General features: G+C 41.2%; 2 protein-coding genes across 8 annotated transcripts; both read right to left on the minus strand.

Moving 5' to 3' along the window:
• Nucleotides 1–1,407: 1,407 nt before the first annotated feature.
• LOC101785239 lies at nt 1,408–12,831 on the minus strand. 7 transcript variants are annotated; one of them, XM_022822859.1, is made up of 24 exons: nt 12,558–12,826; nt 12,112–12,444; nt 11,982–12,032; nt 11,788–11,888; nt 11,551–11,641; nt 11,239–11,373; nt 10,885–11,151; nt 10,716–10,794; nt 10,049–10,143; nt 9,898–10,000; nt 9,682–9,756; nt 9,562–9,614; nt 9,113–9,208; nt 8,804–9,033; nt 4,094–7,560; nt 3,923–3,996; nt 3,770–3,850; nt 3,324–3,395; nt 3,130–3,235; nt 2,986–3,049; nt 2,644–2,772; nt 2,445–2,562; nt 2,170–2,249; nt 1,408–2,060 (listed from the first exon to the last, which is right to left on the minus strand). In XM_022822859.1, exons 1-24 carry the CDS (start codon nt 12,762–12,764, stop codon nt 1,625–1,627), a joined length of 6,543 nt encoding a protein of 2,180 aa, XP_022678594.1. In that variant the 5' UTR covers nt 12,765–12,826; the 3' UTR covers nt 1,408–1,624. The 7 variants fall into 7 exon arrangements, 6 of the variants coding, with proteins under 6 accessions (XP_022678594.1, XP_022678593.1, XP_022678592.1 ...); XM_022822858.1 differs by having other exon boundaries at nt 2,445–2,772; nt 9,562–9,596; nt 12,558–12,828; XM_022822857.1 differs by having other exon boundaries at nt 2,445–2,772; nt 12,558–12,828.
• Nucleotides 12,832–13,341: 510 nt separating this feature from the next.
• On the minus strand, nt 13,342–21,148 carry LOC101785910 (protein ENHANCED DISEASE RESISTANCE 2). The gene is made up of 21 exons (XM_004983450.3): nt 20,654–21,148; nt 20,491–20,544; nt 20,203–20,268; nt 19,925–20,031; nt 19,062–19,138; nt 18,847–18,963; nt 18,723–18,763; nt 18,536–18,636; nt 18,339–18,434; nt 17,927–17,991; nt 17,731–17,802; nt 17,460–17,615; nt 16,195–16,415; nt 16,072–16,117; nt 15,830–15,984; nt 15,618–15,719; nt 15,068–15,112; nt 14,618–14,758; nt 14,357–14,452; nt 14,130–14,231; nt 13,342–14,029 (listed from the first exon to the last, which is right to left on the minus strand). The coding sequence occupies exons 1-21, from the start codon at nt 20,891–20,893 to the stop codon at nt 13,931–13,933; spliced, it is 2,199 nt and encodes a 732-aa protein (XP_004983507.1). The 5' UTR covers nt 20,894–21,148; the 3' UTR covers nt 13,342–13,930.
• Between the last annotated feature and the right edge of the window lie 1,844 nt (nt 21,149–22,992).

Here is a 22,992-nt window from a genome sequence, read left to right on the forward strand (position 1 = left end):
TTATATTATGCACATAGATATATACTATATTTACATACATTGTAAAATCTATATATGTAGATACATAGTAAAATCTATAAATCTAGAAAAGCTAAAACTATCCTTAATTTGAAACGGAGGAGCTGTATTCCCGTCAAACGCTGTGGGACAAGCAGCGACACGCCGTGCTAGCTTGGACCTTTATTTCAGCCCGCGTACGCCAGGAATGTCATCTAGAAACACGGCCGGACGAGTCCTAACCACGAACATGCAGAAACAAAGGTAAGATAGAATGGTCTCAAAACGTGATGTATCGTATAATTCAGTTTCACTATCAAAGTACTTTACTACTTTCAATCACAAGCATAAGGCCACGTCTGGTTTTGGCCCACTTTTTTTTTTTTTTGCCGAACAGCGGGGGGGAGTCCCTACTGGTATTTTCTATTATAAAAGGAGAATTATATACAGCCTTAGGCCTAAAGAGGAAAACGGAGAGAGAAGTCTAGTGAAAATTACAAAACCAGGCTTCCAACTCTATTTTCAGGGAGGGCTTGGCCCTATGCAGAATAAGACTTAAACTCCTCTCTAAATCGATTTCCACCTCCCTAGGGATAGCGGCACACCATCAAAAATGACTTCATTGCAATGATTCCAAATGGCCCAGCAGACCACCATGAGGATTTCCATGAAATTTTTTGAGTTGAAGTCTCTTCTAGCCTCAATAATCATATCCATACTCATCAGGCTCAAGTCCCATCTGATGTGTAGAAAATGCCGGCAGCACTGACTGAAGGTACATGTGAAGAACATGTGTACCAAAGTTTCTTCAGAGTTGCTAGGCACAACTATAATCATAAGGATTCTTCTTTAGCGGAGGAAACGTGCGCCCGTGTTTCACCCGCGGTTGGCCAAAGAATCAACGTGCATGGGCGTCCGTAGCCTAGGCTCGCCAATCCCAATTCGATATGAGGCAGCGTAGTCAACGCTAAAAAATGGGAAGGGCGAGCAACGACATCCATCCAACGCGCCTTAAATCCATTTAGGTTTGAACCAAATTAAATTTTGTTAACCTTTGACGATCAATATCTAAAATTTATATAAATCGGTAACACAATATTGGCAATATTAGATTCATTAAAATCATATTAAGAATATATTACTCTTTTCATTTAAATATATACATTTAAACACATATTATTGGTACAAATATCATATCGCAGACTATGTCAACGTCCTGCAGTTACATTTGTGATGATAGGAAGTACTACCAACCTACATTCTACAAAGCTGTTTGCGTTTAAAAATCGATCGTCAAAATTGAATCAATCACTGAACGGTGTCAAGCAAACTTACCACAAGTAAACTACTGCTACAGCAACAAGAAGTCCATGTGGGTAAACTCACCACAAGCAGAGCAGAGTGCACAGCTTGAACCGTTTGAATACTCCAGTATTCACTTGCCTTGATTGATGCGATAGCCAACACCATTCACCAACGAGTTGGACGAGCATTTGATCTAGTACCATTCGATGCAATGAGGGTGCCTCGATCACAAAAAGAATAGCCTATGATTGCTATATGTTGATATTGGCAACAAAACATAATGGGAGTAGTGTGCCTAGTCTGTTGGACAAAGTTTTACAAGTCAGGAATGTTGCTTCCTCTCCCATTTCCCTTCCCTTCTGCCTGTGCCGGCACTGGTGCCATCACGCTCCCTCCGCTCCACAACTTGCCTGGACGACGACGACTTGCCGCCGCCACTGCCGCCTCGTGGCCCTTGCGGCCTCGGCCCATCGAACTCGGGGTCACCGATGCTGCTGGCGTCACCGAAGTCCCTGCTTCCCTCGGTCCAAGCGTTGTCATCATCAGCGGCGGCAGCAGCACGGTCGCGAGGCTGCAGTATCGTCGGAAGGTTGCCTCCGGAGAAGGATCTCGTTCCGGCGAGCACGACAGGGGGGCCTCCGGCCGGCGCAGTCGCCTGAGCGGAGCCTCCCTCGTGGCCTCGGCTGCTTGACCTCAGGCTCCCTGCCTCCTGCTGTGCTCTGCCGCCATCCCTTTCGCGGTACCGCTCCCTGGACCGGCTGCACGATGAGCAACCCAGAGGTAATTGTAGTGTTGCAAACGAGCGTGGCTACCACACGAATGCTAAATGCTATGTGTGAGTATAAGGCAATCAAAGGCACACCGAACCTGTTTGGATTGGCTGAAAACTCCCGCCTTGATGATGAACGCCCCAACTCGACTTGCTCCAGTTCACGTTGAAGCTCTCTCTAAAGATACAATCGGTACAAAATCAATACAGTAAGAAAACAAAGATAAAGCCCATGCCCACAGCAGATGCACCTGGAAAGCAAGTCTAGCTAGTGCTATGTTTCTTTCAATGATTGAATCATGAAGAAATTGATTGCAAATATATGTTCCAGCGCCAGCAGATTATGTCCATCCAAAACAAATTTCCAGGGTACCTGAGTTTGTTTTTCTTTTTCCAAGTCAAGGTTGAACTGCAGTTCCCTAGACTTCGCACGCTCAATATCCAATTGTCGCTGTCTTTCTACTTCACGTTCCATCTCGAGGCCTCTCTCCCTACAAAGATACAACAAAGAAATAGGGACAAACATCTCTATAGTATCAACATGCCAAAGAAAAAGAAAAACAGGTCCAAACCTATCGAGCTCTTGCATAAGCTCCATTTCCCTAGAGCTTGTCTCTTCTAAGTACTTTTCACGAGCATGTCTTATAAGCAGCTTCTTTTGCCTGCGTACTGTAATTTCCTCTTTAAGCCTGGACTTTTCCCTGTTGAATTAAAACATAACTGAATGAATATTAAACAGTTCAATATGCTTCTAGAACTCAAAAGTAAACCGATGTAGAAACAAGGATGTCTTGGATGGACATAGAAGTCAATATAAAGTATCAGAAACTTTGACTGCAAACTTGTTACGGACAGAAGTTCTTAAAGACTGAATAATAGTAACTTTGAAGTACCATTGTAATATGTAAACTTACAGGGATCGTATATTTTCCCGTACTTGCTGGAGCCGTTTATTAACATCATTACCACCCTTGTGGTCTGTACATGAAACAACATAAGACATGTAAACAGCAAAAGGTAGCACTGACAACGTTAGCCCTCGTAGTCATTGAACTTACATGATGGCATATCAGGAACCACAGTATCACCGCGATGCACAACAAAGTTATGAACTGATTTCTCTTTTTCAATAAGCTCCAATTCAATCTCAGCTTCTTCAAGTTCCTTGGTGTTGTATTTAATCAAGTGTCAGAACTCTGAATAAGATGTTGAAAACAAGTGCCCAAAAGAAAATGGCAGTTGTACTTCTCACCTCATTTTCTTGAGCAGATTTGGCTGAGAAGAACTCAAAGTATGCCTCAATAGAACTCAAAGAGGACATCACCTATCAAAATGGTGTTTGGCAAGTTTAGATAGACCAGTACTAATTAAAGCATAGAATTAGCATCCTATGGTTTCAGCAACTTCTAGTATAGAGATAATATCAATTTGAACCAATGCCAGTGCTTTTGCTTGAAAGCATTTTCTTTGAAGAACGGTAAACAAATATTTCCAAACAGTAGTAATTTTTGGAGCGCTTAGTCTAAGTGTAGGTATTACAAAGATTGCCATCAACAAAATCCAAAATGAGTGTGATAAGCGAGTGCATTCAGCAATGAGAACATAATTAGCAATGAGACTACAGAAATAAAGTAGAAGCAGAAGCAGCAATATAGATTGAAAAAAGACTAAAAGTAAGAATATTCAGAACATTATGACCTGAAGAATCGAATCACGGATGCTCTTAAAATCAGGGCTGACTGCCTGACAGGTAGATCCGGAGAGAACTTCTTTCACAACCTAATGAAAAGATTTGGAGTCAGTACAAGGTAAACATAAAACTTCAAAAGCACAGGGGGAGGGGTGCACTACGGTTTTAGCATCTGATTCACTTCTTAGTTGGCACAGAGCTCGGCAGAGATCTTTCTCCATATAACCAAAACCTCCTAGTAAGAAACGAGGGTAAAAACAACTTGAATTATCAGAACTACATACATACAGCGGAATTTACATATGTTGGCTCAGAAATCTGGATAAATTTACCAGATGATGTTTGCATGTTTTCCAACTTCTGCCAAACACATTCAGGTAGCAGAGCGATATCTCCAGGAGTGGAATAAAGACATGCCCTAGAAAGCAACAGCAAAGACATTCGTGTAAAATAGCCCTCTTCAACTACACCAGAAAGTTGTCCCAAACCATTCAGGATACTGTTACTGGATGCGAGAAAGGACTGCAGATGCTTCCTATCAACATAAGGCACATATTCAGTAAGCAATGCCATTGCATGATTCCTTAATAGCATAGAAGAGTCATGGAGAGCCAATGCTGCTACTCTGTCCCATGTATGAGTAACCAGAAGGGACGTAACTGTTGAGACAGATGTGAGGAAATTTGGGTCATAAGTAGGAGATTTCAAATCAGCTTCAGTGGAACTTGTTGAGTTAATAATCCTCCCAAGCTGCTGTAATGCAATAGAGCGCTGCTCTGGTTCAGAATGACTCAACATTGTACAGAAAAGATCAATCAAACATGTCTCGCTGTTATTGAAGCTCTCAATTCCACCAGAAACCAATAATGATAACCACTTATCTGTCTGCAGCCTCCAAGATATCCTAGGTGCATGAGAGCAGAAGCCCTTGACTGCAGAGCATGTAGCACTAAGAACATTACCCCAAGCAAGGACGTTTGGCATGCTCATTATATAATCAAGCATAGCTGATGCCACCTGCCAGCACTGTGTTTCCTGATTTGCTAAAATAATTTTTCCAAGACCTTCAAGAGCACTTTGCCAATGCTTTTGTGCAAGCTCACTGGAAATTTTCACAGCAACATCTTGCTCACTGCTACTAGACACTGTCTCTTCCTGTGCAATGGACTTCAAAAAATTTGCAAACAATAAACACTTTGCAATCGACAAAGAGAGCCCAGAGGCCAACTGATGGTGCCATTTCCAACTACCCTCAATAGATGGAGTAAGGTGTGAAATAAACTTCTCCATCGCACCACAAAATTCTATGATACTACTTGGATGTAGAGAATAAACACCCTTACGACTTCCATCATTCTCATAATATGCTGTGGATTTCACTAGTATTTGCTCTTCACTATCTTGTGTGTTCTTCTCTAGTTGCATGATGCCGTCAACACCCAAGGAATCAGTAGATTCTACAGATTGGCTTGTCGCAGAAAGGATGCTGACACCAAGTAGTTCGATATTTTGAACTAGCACAGTTTCACAACCATCAAGAAGTGTCTGGAAGCCTTGAAGATAACTGCATAACAATGATGGTGGATCGGAACTGATACAATCCACCCATACTAACAAGGAGCTTAACATTTCAATCCTCCTCTCAAATGAGAAATCAGGAAACATTGATCCCAGAATGAAGATAAGCAAGGGTACCTGAATCTTATCTACAGATGTATCCTCTAAATCTTTACCACAGCGAACAATTTCAAACAATTCTTCAAAACAAAGCAGCTCAAAATTACTGCCCTCCATTACATGACCCAATACTTTTGTATTATCAGTTCCCTTCCTTAAGAAGTAGGAGATGAGTGGCTTCATTAGACATAGCACGGACTTAAGGAAGGCCACATCAGTATAAGAAGCTCTACAGAGTGACACGAGAATGTGCACTATCCTGGGCATTTCAGGAATAATAGCCTCCATGTGCTCAGTAATAATACTCTCAAGTAGATAGAAAACAACTGCCTTCACATTAGCAGCAATATTTCCTCTCAAGTAACTAATTCGGTTTGCAGCTACAAGATGCTCCTTAATGCGTTCGAGATAAGGCCACAAGCACAACTCAGAAAACCAACAAAGAACATCTGGTACTGCATTGTTGGGAAGACATTTTAACTGTAGCCCAACAGCTTCCAAGATGCTCTCTCCAAATGCATTAAACAGTCTACTCATGCTTGGAAAGAAGAAATGTAGTTCTGGCAGTAAAATTTTAAACTGTTTGGCCATGCTTCGTTGATCTGACAGAGTAGTTTCCTTCTTAAGGAGCAAATGCTTACAATTAGATTGTTCACCTTTTGCAGGCCTGACCTTCTGAGTTGAAACTCCATCCATCAAACAAAGTTCATCCATGTAAATTGACAGCAAAGATGTAAGCTGTGAGAAATCAGAAGCAAGAAACAGCCTCTCATTTAGATATTCCTTGGCATAACGAGACACTGCCATCCATCCAAGAAAGCGAGGGAGTGGGCTAGAAAACCTGGAGAAATCGGATATCTTCTGTATCCATGTTGATGGAGGGACTAAGCTTCTAAAACGGAAACCATCTCTTTTAGTTCTGGCAATTTCTCTCGTATTATCACTGCCAGATGAAGCCAGAACCAGCTTCTGGAGAAGGGTCCAACGTCTTCTTAGACCATGTACTTTTACCCTATCCAGATTCTTTTTCCCTGCATTAACACAACTGTAAAGACATGCAAGCTGTTCGTTGAGATTTTCAGCAGATTTCAAAATTATATCAATTACATTCTCTGGTGGACAAAATAATTCGGTTGCTGAGTGCAACAAGAACAACAAGCTCTGGAGAAGAATTTCACTACACAAGTGTCCTTTCCTTTGGAATTGCTTCATAATAAAGTGGCAGAGCATAGCCTGGTTCTTTCTGACCAAAGTTACCGCATCAGCAAACTGAAGAGCTTCTTGTGAGATTTCTACAGATCGCTCGCCATCTTCAGCATTATTTGGATAAGGTTCCCCCTCAGGTATCTTTTCCTGGTATTCACAATCAAATCTTGCAGCTTGCAGGAGTAAATCTATGACAGATCTATCCCGCTTCTTCTCCAAATTAGACATTGCTTTTCGATCTAAATCTTTCAAGTGCAAATTTTTCGACACAATGGAGGCATTCCCTTGCATCAACTCTGAATGGATACGTTCAATCTTCTCCAGTCGCTCTAAATTAGGCTGGAAATCCAGGAGAAAAAATGGATTAACGTAACATTCTGCAGCTAGCAGCAAAGCATCAATTCCAGCATTATGCCCTTCAAATGTTGGCTCTTGTTGCATGCATAGGTTCAGCGCTAAGCGATGAAATTCTAGAGCTCGTAACTCACAGTCCTGGTAGTTCTCCAGCTGTTGATAATCAGCCTGTGCATCAAAATAATCAGCTGCAGCGATGTTATCTAGCAGGAAAGGTTCAGATGATAGTTTCTCATTAGTTCTTCTGCCTTCAGGGTTGTCCTGGTCCAAACTTGTTTGAGTTATTACATCACAGCCTTTTTCTTTCAAGGTACAAAGACCTGTCAACTCAGATTGATTTAATTCTTCAGGAGCAAACAAAAAATTGTACTGTTCAAAACTTTCAGCCCGAATAGTTGTTTCAGAGGCATCGCGACCATCAATATTTTCAGGGTTGCACGTCTGTGGTGCAGGATTATCCAAAACAGCCAAAGATGCATTATTAATCTCATGCACTGAACTTCTGCAGAGGTCTATGTCTGGAGGAAGTGGCATATGCGGATCCAAGATAGAGAGAATTACACTGCGAAACAAAGTCATGCATGTTATAACAGCATGCATGATAGTGCTATGCTAGACAGCAAGAGAGATGTCTTGAAATGTAACATGGTTCAGAAATTTGCATGGAGTTCTTGAAATTTAAACTAAATTCGTCACTATTAAGTGCAGTATATGTATGCAGTACGCCTTTGTCCATGTGGCCCACCTAACTAGATTGGACCATGTTTCCCATAACACTCGTGTATATAAACCTCATTGCTAATGGGATGAAACATACTGTCATAAATATTTCTCCTCATCTTAATTTCTCGCAATTGCATGGATACCAAACCTAGCCAATCTACATTATAAAGCAACTCAATCCAATGGTGAGGATCAGAATAACCTTTAGAAGATAGGATAGCAAATACATGATTCAGGAAAGAGAACATCAATTGCATGCCATAAGCCATAAAGGGTAAGTCACTCGTAAAATACTCGACAAGACAGCTGCTTGCAGACATACAAAAGGTTCATAGTCCTGAGTAACAATAAACATACTCCTTCCAGTCAATAATCTTTTCGTGCTTTGACTTTTCAAGGACACCGAGATGAACGGTACAATCATTTTTTACCACAGTAACAAAAGAAGAGTATACAAATATTAACATTATGATTTTTCTTGTGACAAATCTACTCCTGCAATTTTTACCTGAACAATCTAAATATTTGAAAAGATACAGGTTTATGCACGAATTGGTACCTCAACTTCCATTTATGGCTCATAATGGCCCCTCAAAAGGAGGGCCGTGTGAATGGATTGTAATCGAAACATTTTTTTCTATCTCAATATAAATATACCAAGTTGTCCTGCGTGTTCAAGGAAAAAATTGGCCCTCAACATTTGACACAGGAAATGACCCCTGAACATTCAGAAATGATTCAGTTAAGGCTACAAGCTGAGTCGGTGAGATATGCAAACAGTAAGTTGACCATTTCACTCCTGATGCAGTGCTTACGTTTCCTGCCAACTCAGCCAGTGACCTAAATTAAGTCATATCTGAAAGTTCTGGAGGGTAATCTGGCTCTTCTGAAAGTAAAATGGACCACCAAAATTTGTGTGAAACTGGCAGACAAATTTACACATCAATCCAAGGTGACCTTAATTCGTGAGCAGAGTAGCTATTCGATAATGATAGAGTATGTTGGCTTGCATCAATCACGACAGTTGGGTTATTGCATGTCAACCTTATGTCAAATCTGTAAATACATATTACTTTACCAACCTTGGGGCGACTGCTCCTCGTCGCCATTCAAGTTCCAAAGAAGGGAGAACATCAGCCCTCTTTACTGCTGTACGGATAATATTTAAGGCAATATCGGATGCACTTGACTGCTTCTCCAAATATATAGCAGTGATACCACCAAATATTACTGTGTCTTTCAACACACTTGTAGGAGGATCGATAAAAGGATCTAGCATCTCCAGAATGAAAAGTAACTTATGCATGACTTCCTGAAAGTAGGAAAGTTAGGGAAGCAGTGCAGAAGTCACTACAACGAACCACTTTCAGGAAGGGAACACATGATCTTACTTTATATTCTGTGAGCACATCATCCATATGCCCAGAAATTGCCAAGAGAACATACTTCAGCGCTGCTCGAGAACGAGCAAGATATTGGCCAGCTTCCTAACAAACATAACAAAGAACAAAGTCATAGGCTCGCAATACAAATATATAGTGGCAATCATCTTAAAAGGTCCTGAATTATAGTTTACCAAAATGAAACACTGATACTGCAGTTTTGGTCGTGTACTATTAAAATTACATAAATTTTGCTCATTTGTGAATAGCTTAGTGTTTCATCTCGAATACATGTGCTTCAAGAGCATTAACACCGGAAAGATACATAAATCAAAGCATGATTTCATTTGGTATAGTAGCAAATTCTAAGACATAGAAGTATGGTAGGATACAAAGGCACCAGGTTACATGCATCAAAAGCTAACTTCAAATTTCCCAGCATCGATAAGCTTCCATACCTGGATGATACCCAGGAGGCCCTCCAGAAGTTCAACTGCAAGATCTACCTGTTCTGAGAAGAGTTAAAGACTAAAGCCACAAAAAGGAACGAATAAAAAAATAAGAAATAGTAAAGATACCTTTGCTGTTATCATGGGAATCCATGGTGCCAATGGCCCCCGACACAAGTCGAGCAAAACACAGGCTGTTTTCACCTAATAAATGATAAAAAGAAGGATCAATAACTTTCTGAGGGAAAGGTTTTTCTTTTCAGCAGGGTGTATAGCAAACATGTGGCAAAAGCATAAATAATTTCCTGAAGATTGAAGGGAAAAGATTAGCAGAGATATACGAACATGTGATGAAAGGTAGGATGAAAGATAACCAGCACAAGCTCTGAGAAGAGGATGTAAAACTGATGACGATACTGACATTGTAACAATCTGCAACCACAGTTATCTTGAGGAAAGGTATAGCAAATTATATCAATAAAAGCCATTGAGGTACCTGGGACAGAGCATGCTGAACGTTTGGATGATTCCATTGGCTAAAAGAATCATCAATCTGCTCAGTAGGACCAGGACTGAGTGAAGGGCGAAGTGCTACAAACACACAAGAGCAACAGCGTAATATCATTTATGGGACTCAGCGAATGCATGCATGTATGCTCGTTCAGTTGCAGGTAGGTCTGCTTGTTTCAAAAAAAGGGTTTCACTTCATTATCACAACTATCTCCATGGGTCAGCAACTAAAAGGTCATGTTATCAAATATCAGAAATGCCTAAATAAGCCAACTGCACTTTAGTTAGTCAAACTCAGAGGGGAGCTCTTGGCCACAAGACACAAGAGTCATGATAATTGGCGTAGACACACAGGCATGTCATCACTTAGTACAAGATACTCCCACCAGTTAAAAGAAGTTAAGTCATCGAACCTATGCAGTCAAAATGTCAAATATTTTAACTCTGAACTTACCTTAGTTGTTTAAGTTAGTTGCATGAAAATGGTATATTTACAAGTTGTCTCTGAAAATATTTTCATTAACTGTGACAGTGATTAGAACAAGTGACATGTGATTGCACATGCATGAAGGTGTGGATTAACCGTTGCGAACATTCCGACTCATTAAATTTTCTGTACACTTCAATGAACAGTAGTAAGGCCCAGTCCTTACCTGGAAGTAGAGCTTGGACAAGTGGTAAGACAGACCAAATGTCTGAAGTAACTTCAGCAAGCTTGCGACATAACAGAGGCTATATTATAAATCAATAAAAACATTAGTATTTTTTAATGTAATACATATATGGTGAAAGATATGACAACGGAACAATAAGATAGTTAACCTGTGAAGCAGCCGCATACAGTACATGAAGAATGCCTTCTTCCACAGCAGCGATATCCAAAATACTCAGGAATGAACCATCAAAATGATTTTCTAATAGGCTAAATTCCTCTCCAAACATACAAGAGTAGTCTGTAGAAAGTACTAGACTGGAAGCATCACTTTTAGGAATTTCATCACAGGCATGGCTCGATAGCATGACACCATTAGACATTGATTTGTCTAGAAATGGCTCAGGCTCCAAGAGTTTTTGCAATACTTTTGATGCCTAGGTTAAAAGAAACAATTGGTGGGAAAATTTTCCAAGTGGAAAGAGCATACAACAAAAATGAAAATATAGTGTTAACAATCATACTCGGAGGCAAACAACTCCAAGAGTTTTGTCTTTATGTGCTTTCCTTAAGAGGAGCACAGCCGTTTCAGATCGAAAAGCCAGTAAATATGAAGCAGGCTGAACAGATGATGGACTCCGTGATCTCCTAGGTTGTGCCTGGAAGGAATAAAGAGTTTAGAATTCAAGCAATGCTGATTCATAGCGGCAGCCCGATGCAGTACAAGCTTACAGCATACATGGCCATAATGCAGTAACCTTCACCTTCCACACTACTATAACACGTTGCAAAAACAAGAGAAACAGACACATAAGGAAAAAAAAAGGGCCACATGCCTCAAAGTTTGAAGAAATGGTTGGTGTAGCAGCCGGACTAGTTCTCAAGGCATCTGAATCAGCAGAAGGGAACAATGATCTGGTAGGATCCCTGTAAATTTATGACACATTTTAGATGCCACTCCCCACATACAGGCAGGCAAGTGCAAAACCATAAGTGCAATATACGATGGCAGTGGACGCAGCATGTGCCACAAATCAAACTGATACATGGTTGCAAGTTGTAGGAAGCTGCACCTTTCATTTACAAGGTGAAGGATCGGATAAAATGGACCAGCAAGCAGAGCCAAGAAACGCACACTGCTCTCTGGGGTGTCTGCGATGCTATTAAGGTCAGCCTGCACTAAATGTACATCAGCCTGTTAAATGGCAATGCACACCATGCATCAAGAAGTGGCAATTTAACTAGGAGCATGAAAGAGTGACTTCACCTCAATCTGGGGCAGAAATGGAGGTAGCCTGCTCGCGATGTCTTTAAGCAACTAGAATGAATGGGGGCAGGAATGCATCAGGAACTCATGACATGGTGAAACAAAAGCCAAAGGGGCATAAGAAGAGAACCTGGAGGTGCATGTTCTGAGACGGGGGTTGTTTGGCCGATGTGATTTGCGGGAGCAAGTAGCTGAGCAGAGGCTGGAGCTCAGGTTCAAGGCCAGGCACGGGGATGCCATAGAGCTGGATGAAGAAGATGGCGATGGGGTTGCCGCGAAGGCAGGAGATGCGGAGGTAGCGGCAAGGGGTGTGGTTGGCGGCGTAGACCACGTCGCGCTTGGGGGACTCGCAGCGCGGGCGCACCTTGACGAAGGCATCGGGCTTGTAGCGCAGACCGGCGGTGAGCTCCCATTCGAGGACGGACTTGTTGTAGATGCGGACGTGGGAGAGGAGGCACGGCTCCTGCAAGCAGCTCGCCCTTGTAATCCTTGGTGAGCCAGCGAGAAACTACTCGATTCGATTCCCAATCCATCGGATTGGGAGAAGGGGAGGAAGAAGAAGCAGCGAGTGGCGACCTGGAGCTCAAGGAGGATCCATTCCTTGGTGTTGGTGGCGGTGGACCAGTGGGAGCGCAGGTCGGCCTCCAGCACGTTCCCCGCCTTCTGCGACGGCGACTCGCGAGAGGATGCCTTCACCCGGAAACCCAGCGCCACCACGCCATCGCCCCACTCCGCCGACGTCTCCCTCTCCGGCGTCGCCGCCGCAGCCGCCGCCGCCTCCATCAGCGCCGATTGGTCTTCCCTCCCCGCACCCCACTCCCTCGCCTCTTCCCGAGTGAAGACTGAAGACTGAAGGGACTCGAGCAAGACGATTCTCCGCCAATAAGCTGGGCTGGGCTTCGAGGTATGATATTGGACTGAGGCCCATTCATCCTTTTGGGCTACTTTACAAGTACGCATTGGATCAAAAGGCTCACCTTGTTAACCTTGAACCAATAAATACGCTAGCGTGTCTCAAAAACAAAAATACGCTAACGTTTTGTAAAGTCTAGAATATAATTGGTACCACTGAATTCATATTTGAGAGTACTTTATATAATAGTATTTTTAAGAGAAATAATAGCCAAAATATGTTCTTACAAACCGCATCTGGTCCATCCACACTTTACCAGAAGAAAAGGAGATAATAGTATAATACTATACCGATTTTGTAGTCATTGGCAACGTGGTATATAAGAGAAATAAGGGTCAAATTATGTTCTTAGGCACCGCAGGTCCGCAGCTAGTCTAACCGACCTTGCTAAAAGAAAAGGAGGGTACCATGCCAAATAATTTGGCCCAAATTTAAGATCAATAGCAATTTGAGTACATGATCTTAACGACCCTCACCAAAAGAAGAGGGAGTACGTTAATAGTCTACATACATACGACTGGTACGTGGTACGAGTACATTACAGCAGTACACGTACATACCATATGCTTTTATGATTACGTTACAGAATTACACACAAGAACAATACAAGTAATGGAGAATGGTGTGGTGTCTCAAGTTACGATTTCGATAAGTATATCCATTGCCATCTCAATTCTTTTCCTACTACTAGTCCCAAGCAACTCTGAATGTGCCCCCCGTTTATTCAAACCTGACTTAGCCCCTCCCTGCTTCTATTCCTAACTCTAATCTCTCTCTCTTTTATATCTCCAACACAACCCATTATAATACCTACACAATTCACGTCAGGTTTGCAATGCCTAAATGTGCAATACAATACATAGTACATGCATGAAACATCCTCAGTTTATTAACTCACTCACAGGACGAGGAAGGTTGCATGAGGACCGGCCCCTGGAGCCACCTTTATCTATGTTTCCTAGTATGCTGTATACGTCTGTCAGAGATTCAAGCAAAGCCGCTTCATAGCGGCAGCCCAATGCAGTACGAGCTTTGGTTAATCCTCAAGCACCGGAACTACTGCAGATGACAATTCAATATGCGACATGCGAACTGCCCCAATCAACCGTTCTGGGAGCTCCTCGTATGTATTACCCTGCCGACAACATTCAATTTAGCACTTCAGCCAATGTTGAATGATTATTTCTTACGAACAAATGATTCAGCGTAAACAAATTAGTGGCAAAGATGCCTACCTGGACAAGGAAAGCCATGTCCACAACTAGCGTCGTTATCACACCACATACAAGCCCCAAGACTCCATTCGCCACTGTAGACGAGCCAATGTCCACATCTATCTGCACAGGTCCATCACCATAGAGCAACATAAAACATGTGTTAAGTCCGTCCAAGTCCACATCCTATTTCTTAGCCAAATTAAAAGGGAGACAAACATAAGCATCAGAAGAATTCTGAGTCTTACTTCTAAGTAATTTGCTCCGCGGATATAGGTAATGTCAACTGCCTTGCCTAATAGACAAGGTGTGCTGCCAACACTTTGGCGGACAATCCATGAGCCCTGAAATTCGAGGTGCATTACATCAGACAAAAGGATTTAAATTCACCAACAATTTGTAACAAGATTAAACTTGTTCTTTCTTTTGCCCTTCCTATTTCTTCATTTTTTCACATGGATCTCACAGGATTTCTAAGGAATGATGGATAGTGATTGAGAAAACTTTACCTTAGGTACTGATGGTATCAGCTTAAACCTACTATTCCGAAATTCGTCATCGCCATCAACAAACCGTTGCAATAAGGAATTTGGTATCAGTTTCTTCGTAACAAAGTAGAAAACCATACTATAGTTTGTTGTGCCAGGAACCTGCAAAAGTAAACATAGTTGCATCATCAACAAAACTATGGAAAATGCAATGTCAGCATTTGATATCACCCATCATCGCTTGTTCACAAGTCACAACAACAATGAACAATGATAGTATTAGTATTACAAGACACGTCTATCAGGAGCAACAACTAGAAATGAGTAGCATAATTAGCGGATTGTCCTTTCAAACTAGTGTACGGTACGCACAATACACCCAAAACATGCGTATGTATGCAAAGAAGATAAAGAGCAAACAAAATATGGCTTTGAGTCATTTTGTTCAGTAATGTCCATGGTAATACTTACTTGTAGATTTATAGCCAATGCAAACAGCCCCTTCTCAGCCGCTACCTAGAACCGAAGCAAAAGGTTATCAAAAAGGGATAAAATCACAACTTAGCAGGAAAACTGAGCATTCATGGACATCAAACATAATACTCCCTCTGATTCCACATGTAAATCGTTGACATTGACACGGTCTCCAATATGACACATTGACTTGCAATTTTTGTAAGGCATACTATTTTAAATAGAGAAAGTTATATATTATGAAAATATCTTCTATGATGAATCTAGTAACACCGAGTGTGGTTAATCTGTACAACTTTGCATACATTGATGAGTCAAGTTCAAGAAGTTTGACTGACTAGAATCCTAAAACGACCTACTTTTGGAATTGGAAGTAGTAAGAAAGAACAAAAATATGGCTCTTGGTGCGACAAATGATGCTGTGTTAACAAATGACCAAACAAGGGCTTCCACAGAAAGTAGCAACAATAGTTCAGTTTCAAAAACAGAGGGCTAGCTCCTCCACTGTGAGGGTGTTCATGATATCAGAATTCAAACACGAACTCACTTGAACCACACAGCCTTTTCTTCTAGCAACATGGTCCATTCGCTTTGTATCTTTAAACCAGTCAACAGCAACAAGCTCCATAAGAGGCTTTCCTGCCGGAACCTATATAATGAAGAACAAAAATCATAAATAATAGGGCCTAGAAAACAGCCAAAATGATACTAAAGCAGTACTAGCAAGATAATGAGTTCTCAGATGAGGAAGATCAAAACCTTGCTTTTGTCATATACAAAATTCTTGCTTCGAACTCTGAAGTTGTTCCCATCGGATATTCTCCAGCAGTCACGACTGTTATCACGGTCATCCCGACGTAAATTCCCAGAAAACCCAGATAAATCAATCTGATCTGAATCCTCCTCATCCCGCCCTAGATAGAACTCATAAAGTCAGCTAGAACATGTGAAGTAGACTCTTGTTTGTACAGATAATGAAAGAAAATGGGATATTGATATACCTGGCTCTGGCTGTCTAACATCTGCAGCATTCTCACGAGTTGATGGCTGCATGGAAAATATAATCTTGTTTAAAAAATGATGGAAAAAAAAACCACTGGAAAAACTATAATTAACTGATCAACCTCTTGTTCAGATTCAGGTATCAGAAATTCGTCATCTTCATCAGACTCCTCCTCAAGAACTGTAGAATGTCTGCTTGGATCCATCGGTAGGCTGGTTTGCGTAGTATTCTCTTGTGCTTTTTTGCCTTTCTTTGAAGAAACAGATGGAGTCATGTTGACCATAACAGGAATCCTAGGAAGCACTTGACTCTCATCACTTTGTGAAAACCATTCCCTGAGCCCTGTAAGCAAGGCACGATGAATAAAAGAGCACATGCAATTTTCAGTTTCCCAGAAAATGAGGGAAAAACATGCTGGGCATCCACAACCATAAGTGATATAGTGTTTTCAAGGCGACAAGGCGACCTAAGGCAACCTGTGTACGCCTTATCGCCTAGGCGACAACGCGGACCTGTTCCCCAAGGCGAGTTGGGTCCGCCTGGACACCTAGGCGACGCCATTGAAACACTATATATCTAAGCAAAATGAAATGGAGTATGGTAGGTTTGCTACTTGCTGAGACGGTAAAATACATGCTGAGTACTTGGTGGCAATGAATCTAATGATATGCCAATTTTTGCAGTATTATGCAACTCAATAATATTGCAAAAATTATGTAATATGCTTGAATGGTCATGCACAAGAAAAGCTCAGAAACAGTCTCCTAAGCATGTGTCATGCATGCAGCATATGATGGCACACATAAGGATTATTCTTAGCTCTTTGAGGCTAAAAGAGGGATTGTACATGGCAACCCAGTGAGCTGCAGCCTAGAAGTAGGATGCAGAATGAGAAAGGCTTCAGAAACTTAGGAATTCTACAGTGATAATCTGTTGGGTGATTGAACCTAAGGTAATCTTGTAATGATTTGTTGAAGGTGGACCACCAAACTGCATGAAGGACTGGGCAAGGGAAAACAAGAAAGCATTTCTCCAAACATCATCTGCAACAGAAAACATATACTACTAGACTACTGGTTATTTTCGTAAGCGTCAGAATTTATAGCAATATCAGTCATTTTACACACCCCGGAAAAGAACTCACTAATGCATCTGATGTTACATGCAACTGTTCAGCTCTTAGCCACCTAAAATGACCAAACATAAAAGTTTATCTACACTGGTCAAGTCAGCAGCCTCACACAACAAGGTCTCATTTCAATTGAGAAGTTACTCCAAATCCTAACCAAGAACAAGATAAACCAGATACTTTCTCCAAGTACCATCTACAACACAGAAATTAATTAAGATGCCATGCAAAAACTCATTTCAGAAGCTTATTTGTACCAGCAACACTGTTCAGCATATGAAGGAGGCAATGCTGCTGAAACGAAGGTACATAACCAACCCCCCAGCCCTTCAAATCTATCTGCATAAGATGCTGCACTTGTGTTCGGGTTCTTCCATTACGGGATTTCAGTGGAGAAATGTTGAAGCCACCACCTGCAATAATGCAAATGAGAAGAAAATAATTTACGAAAAGAAGCCCTGGTTGCTATAAATCAGCACAAGTTGCAAATGTTGTGCTGCAATGAAGTCATCAGAGCAATTTCCTTACTCTCAATATCTGCCCTTACAAATCCTGGTTGTGGACCACAGTTTGGGTGCTCTCTGGATTGAAACAGCACAACTGCAAATAGAAGTTACTAAATATTTCAAATAGAATTAATAAAATAAATGACTACGCATTCGTGTACACATCTGTAGCATGGGAACATGGCTATCTGTAAGCCCAAAAGTACCAGAGTACCAACCATAGCTTCCATCATCATTACGCCGCCAATAGCGCACATAACAAAGATCGCGAGGCCAAACAAACCTAGTAAAGTATTCATCAAATCCATGTTAGACTCCACAAAACTAAATAAATGACTCTGAAATTCACAAAAATGGGATGAACTTTAATGATGAAATACAGGAGCGAAGCTAAATAGGCTCAGTAACAGACAATGTCAGTATTTAATCTATGTTCCCAGGAACTATATTTCAATAAATTTGCACCAGGCAATTTAACAAGTCAGCAAAAGTATCTTTAGTAAATGTAAGATAATGGCATGTCCATTTGTGAGCTAAGAAAAAAAATGTGTCATGGTTTTGCAATGAATGCACAGTTCTTCTGCTGCACAAGGCAAGAGAGGAACATTTCGAGCAAAAGGAGAAACATACATTGGGAACCAATCCAGTTGTAGCCTATGGTATAGTATTGCAGTGTGGCCATCAACCTCCTCTACTAGACTACCATACTGGAAGCTGCAGTCCCACCTTACAGAACATAAAAGAAAACAATATAGTTTAAGGAAAAAGAATAATGCACAATGGTATAGTTGATTTCAAATTTCAAATGTGAAAACAAGAGAAATTACTCAAAACGTGTAGTATCCATGCTCATGACAAGCTGAAATATAGCCTCGCAGGAGGCTTCAACCACACCAACAGCCTTCATTGCCCTGCTACAGCTTCGTGCCTACGAATAGCACACAACCATCAAGCAACATGAGAATGTGGCCATCTATTGAAGCCTGTACATACTTACAACCATCAACAACTTACAAGGTAATCAACATCTTGGAGCTCCTCAAAAATGCGGAGGCCTGAAGAAATCAACACCAAATCAGAAGAGCAGCCTAGTTACATAGAAGAGAAAACGAGTTACAGGCAAAACAGAAGTTCTTGCCATTCTGGCATCTGACAAGGCGCCAGTGTCCTCTAGAGAAAACTTGGTCAGGGCTTCCCTGATTAGATATTCCCAAATCATTTTCACGGGTCCAATCATACAATGATTCTGGAGGGCCTACAAAAAGCAACAATAGAAAACTTATTTGTTAAGCACTGAAAAAATATATATATGAAAGGGAACAGACAAGCCATGTTAAATGAAATGTTACAGACCATTCCCAATTGTTGTTCTCCTTAGCAATGATCGCTGATTCTCCTCCTCCTCCTCCTCTTCCTCTTCATGACTGTACCTGCCAGGTGAGAATATGGGCACATGTCATTTTGGAACAGGCTACAACTCTACCGTATTAATGTATTATCATGCAAAAGATGGAAACTAATAGAGTATGAGGTGTGCCGAGTATACACAAACTTGAGTTCAAATGCTATCAACAACAAATCTTTTCTTGATTTTGGTGTGGTGTTATAAAATCAGAAACCACCGCAGGACCTAAGAGCCTGCTTGGTTGGGCTCCAAAATTTGCCCAGCCAAAATTAGGGGAAGCCCATAAATTTTGGCACTTGTTTGGTTGGCACCCAATGAAGTGATATCCTAAAGACCATGCCCAGGTTTCGGCAGAAAATTTTGTCATGCCTGCGTTTTGGCATGCCCAAGATTTGGCATGGCAAATTTTGGAACCAAACCAATCAGGCTCTAAGTGCTAGTGAGTCGAGACACATGCTTACCGTATTTAGTTATTTAAGAACATAAGAGGTTAAAATGTTTAGATCACATAGTAGCATCTCAGAAGAACACTAACTGAACATAAATAATCATCCTGTCAGAATGTGATGTTTCAGAAATACTAGCTGTTGACAGCCCCAATAAGATAGATGGGAGATGTACCCAAAGCATTACCAAACTGGTACAAGCAAATTATTAGCAGAGAAGGGCATCAAAAGGAATACTTTGGCCGCTGATGGTGACGGGTTCAACATAGAAACAACCACAACATGAAAAGGGCAAAAGCAAAAAAGTGGTACAAGTTCAAATAGAAGCATAACTGGTAACAGAACCATGGAAGTCAGCTACTTACTGACTTTCGTGGTCAGAGGAAGAAGACTTCCTTCCATTTTCTAAGCTAGCCTTTTGCTGCGATGAGCTAAAAGCCCTGTTGCCATCACTCTGTGCTGCTCCTTGTTGCTGCAACCGTTCAGAAGAAACAATTTAGGTACAACTGGGGGTGCAGTGAGCAACTAAGTAAATTACAGGGAAATTTGGTGTTCCGTAGATTCATAAGCAATTTCATGTACTGCTAGTACTTTGTAATAGAATAACAAAATTGGCACGGCTTAGGATTTGCACACGTCAAACCTGATCAATGACCATCTCAATTTTCTCCTTCCAAATTAGAGCCTCCTGTATGTTGAATGCCGCCATCTGGTACATGTCACAGAAAGGGATGGGTTAAATGAGTGCTATATTTAAGCGAAGGCATGCAGAATGCAATGCCAGAGAGCTTCCAAAAACATTTAGACACAAAAGAGGTGAAATGGGGAAAAAACACTTTGCAGTGATAGGAAGCAGCTTGCAATCTAGTGGTCTACTGTTGAATGCACAAATACAGAGAAGTTACTCCCAATGGATGAGTTATGAAATTACCGTGATGCGGTTGTGCTTCTCCCTTTTGTTGTAAACGCACAAAACGTAAAGCATCTGCAGCAGGAGGCGTAATGCCCGAAATGGGTCATCATCATAGTATTATTTAGAACAAAAAAAACAAGAACACCACCAAAACGAAGAAGAGAAAGGAAAAAATTAATACATGTCCGTGGTGCATCTTGAGCCCCCTGTCCTCGACCCTGCAGTTGCCGTCGATGGGGAGGGACTTGATGGGGAGCTTCCCCCCGACCTTGTCAGCTTTGTGCTGCGGCTTGCGCTTGTAGTAGGACAGCATCCGCGGCTCCAGCACGAAGTAGCGGGTGTGGACGAAGGATCGGCCGATCTTGCGCCGACCGTAACGGACCATCCACCCCTCGTACACCACCGACGAGGACGACGACATCCTCCTCCTCCCTCAGATCCCTTCCCTTCTCTCCTCAGTAGCACGGGGGCAGCATCAAGCGGCGATCGATTCGATCCACCAACCGCAGCAGCAGGAGCAGCTGTTGCTGCTCTGCTCTCCTGGATTCTTCTCCCCTCCGCTTTCTTCTCTAGAACAGTGGACTCCTAGTCGTCTTCTCCCTCGGCCTCGGTGAGATCGAAGGGCGGATGCAGAGGAGAGGCCATGGACGCGACGCAACCAACAAAGCAGAGTGCGAGTTGCTGGGCCGGGCTTATTTGGGAGGTAAAGTCAGTCACGTGGCCCATATGTTCCCGGCATCTGCCACTATCCTTGACTTTGACCAGATGGGCTAAGCTCTATCTCAAAAAATAAAAGGAAACAACAAAAGGCTCATGCCTATGCGCTTTCTCTTAGAGAGAGAGAGAAAGATGGGCTAAACTCTTTCCCAGATGTGCAGTGAAGTTATTCACCGTTTTTCCTCTGAAAAAAAAGTTGTTCAACCTTTTTTCCGTTGATTCAATCATAATGAGTCCATCAAAAAAAATTTAAAATTATACTCCCTGTTAGCGTTAGTAATTCGGGACGGAGGGAGTATAAAAGAACGGTGCACTTATTTTATTTCCTTCAAGTTGGCGTGTACCAATCCCCCATTGTGTCAGGCCATGGCTTTTTTAGCTAGAGATGCTGAAACTGAAAGCGGCGAGTACCAATCCCTCGTTGGGATTGTATGAGCTCAGCGTCTAAAAGCTGAAACATATTTATTAAGAAAAACCTGAAACAAACCATCCCGACTAAGATTTTGGGCGGATTGCTGGATTGTGAAATTTGAACAAGCTAAATTATAGAATCTAGGGTTAAAACCTAGCTGTTTGTTTCTGTTAAAAATTATAAAAGCTGAAATCCATAATCTATTGCTAAACATGCATTGTCTATATACCCTTGGACTTAACTTTCTTGATTTGTATTTAGATGAATCCATCAGGATCCAAAAATTCCCATGAGCTAGGTAGGAGAGCATTATTTTTAGAGCATTATTTTTAAGGTAAAACGAGGACACCACACCACACGTCCTCTACGCATTAAGAAATACTTCCTCCATTTTAAATTGTAGGTCGTTTTGATTCTTCTAGTTTCATAGACTTTGCTATGCATCTGGACATACACTATATCTAGGTTCTGAATAAAAATTATGCACTTAGAAAAGTCAAAACAACCTACAATTTAGGATGGAGGGAGTAATTGGGAGGCTTCACACCTCTAGTGGACATGAATATCTGAGCATTATTTCACCATAAGTTTTCTTATATGATGTTATACATACTCATCGTCTCAAGCTTAGGACTTATTTGATTGGACTAAAATTAGTTCCTACCAATTTCATCAAACCATTTGAATTCCATTCTAACTCATAGATGATTAAACTTATGATTAGTTTTAGATAAACACATTCATGGATTGAGTGAAAAATAAAGTAAATTTTACCTCAATTCCATAAGTATTGATTGGAGGGAATTACCATGTTTCCACACAAGGACTTAGGTTTGGGCCTACTAGGTTAAATGTTTTCCGACTGTTATTTACTTTCCAACGCTAAATGGATGTGTGAACAAGTCTTTTGAAAGATATATATATATATATATATATATATATATAATAAATGATTTATTTTTACATAATTTTTGAATTTGAGAATGAATTATTTTTTGAACGAATGGAGTAAAGAGATGAGATACTAAGAGCATCCTTAATGGGAGAACGACGTACGTTGAGGCAAGAGAATAAGGAAAGTCAAAAAAAAATATGAAGGGTTTAATGAAGCCCGTGCGGTAGAGATGGCGGCCCCAAACTATGCTAGCATTTTGCTTTTTCAGGTTCTCTTGCCTCCATTTTGATCAAATAGTTACATCCATGGGCGGACCAAAATCCCGGCTTGCGTTGATATTCCCTTTCTCTTAACACATATACATATTTGTACTAGATGATTATTTTAGTTCCAAACTATCAATAATTACAACTTTATTTTATTTTAAAGGTTGATATGTTCGTGTGAATTTCTTATTTGTAGGCGAAAAGAATATTTTTGGGTCCGCCGCTAGTTA

Source organism: Setaria italica, chromosome IX (genome assembly GCF_000263155.2).
Source record: "Setaria italica strain Yugu1 chromosome IX, Setaria_italica_v2.0, whole genome shotgun sequence".
NCBI classification, from domain to species: Eukaryota; Viridiplantae; Streptophyta; class Magnoliopsida; order Poales; family Poaceae; genus Setaria; species Setaria italica.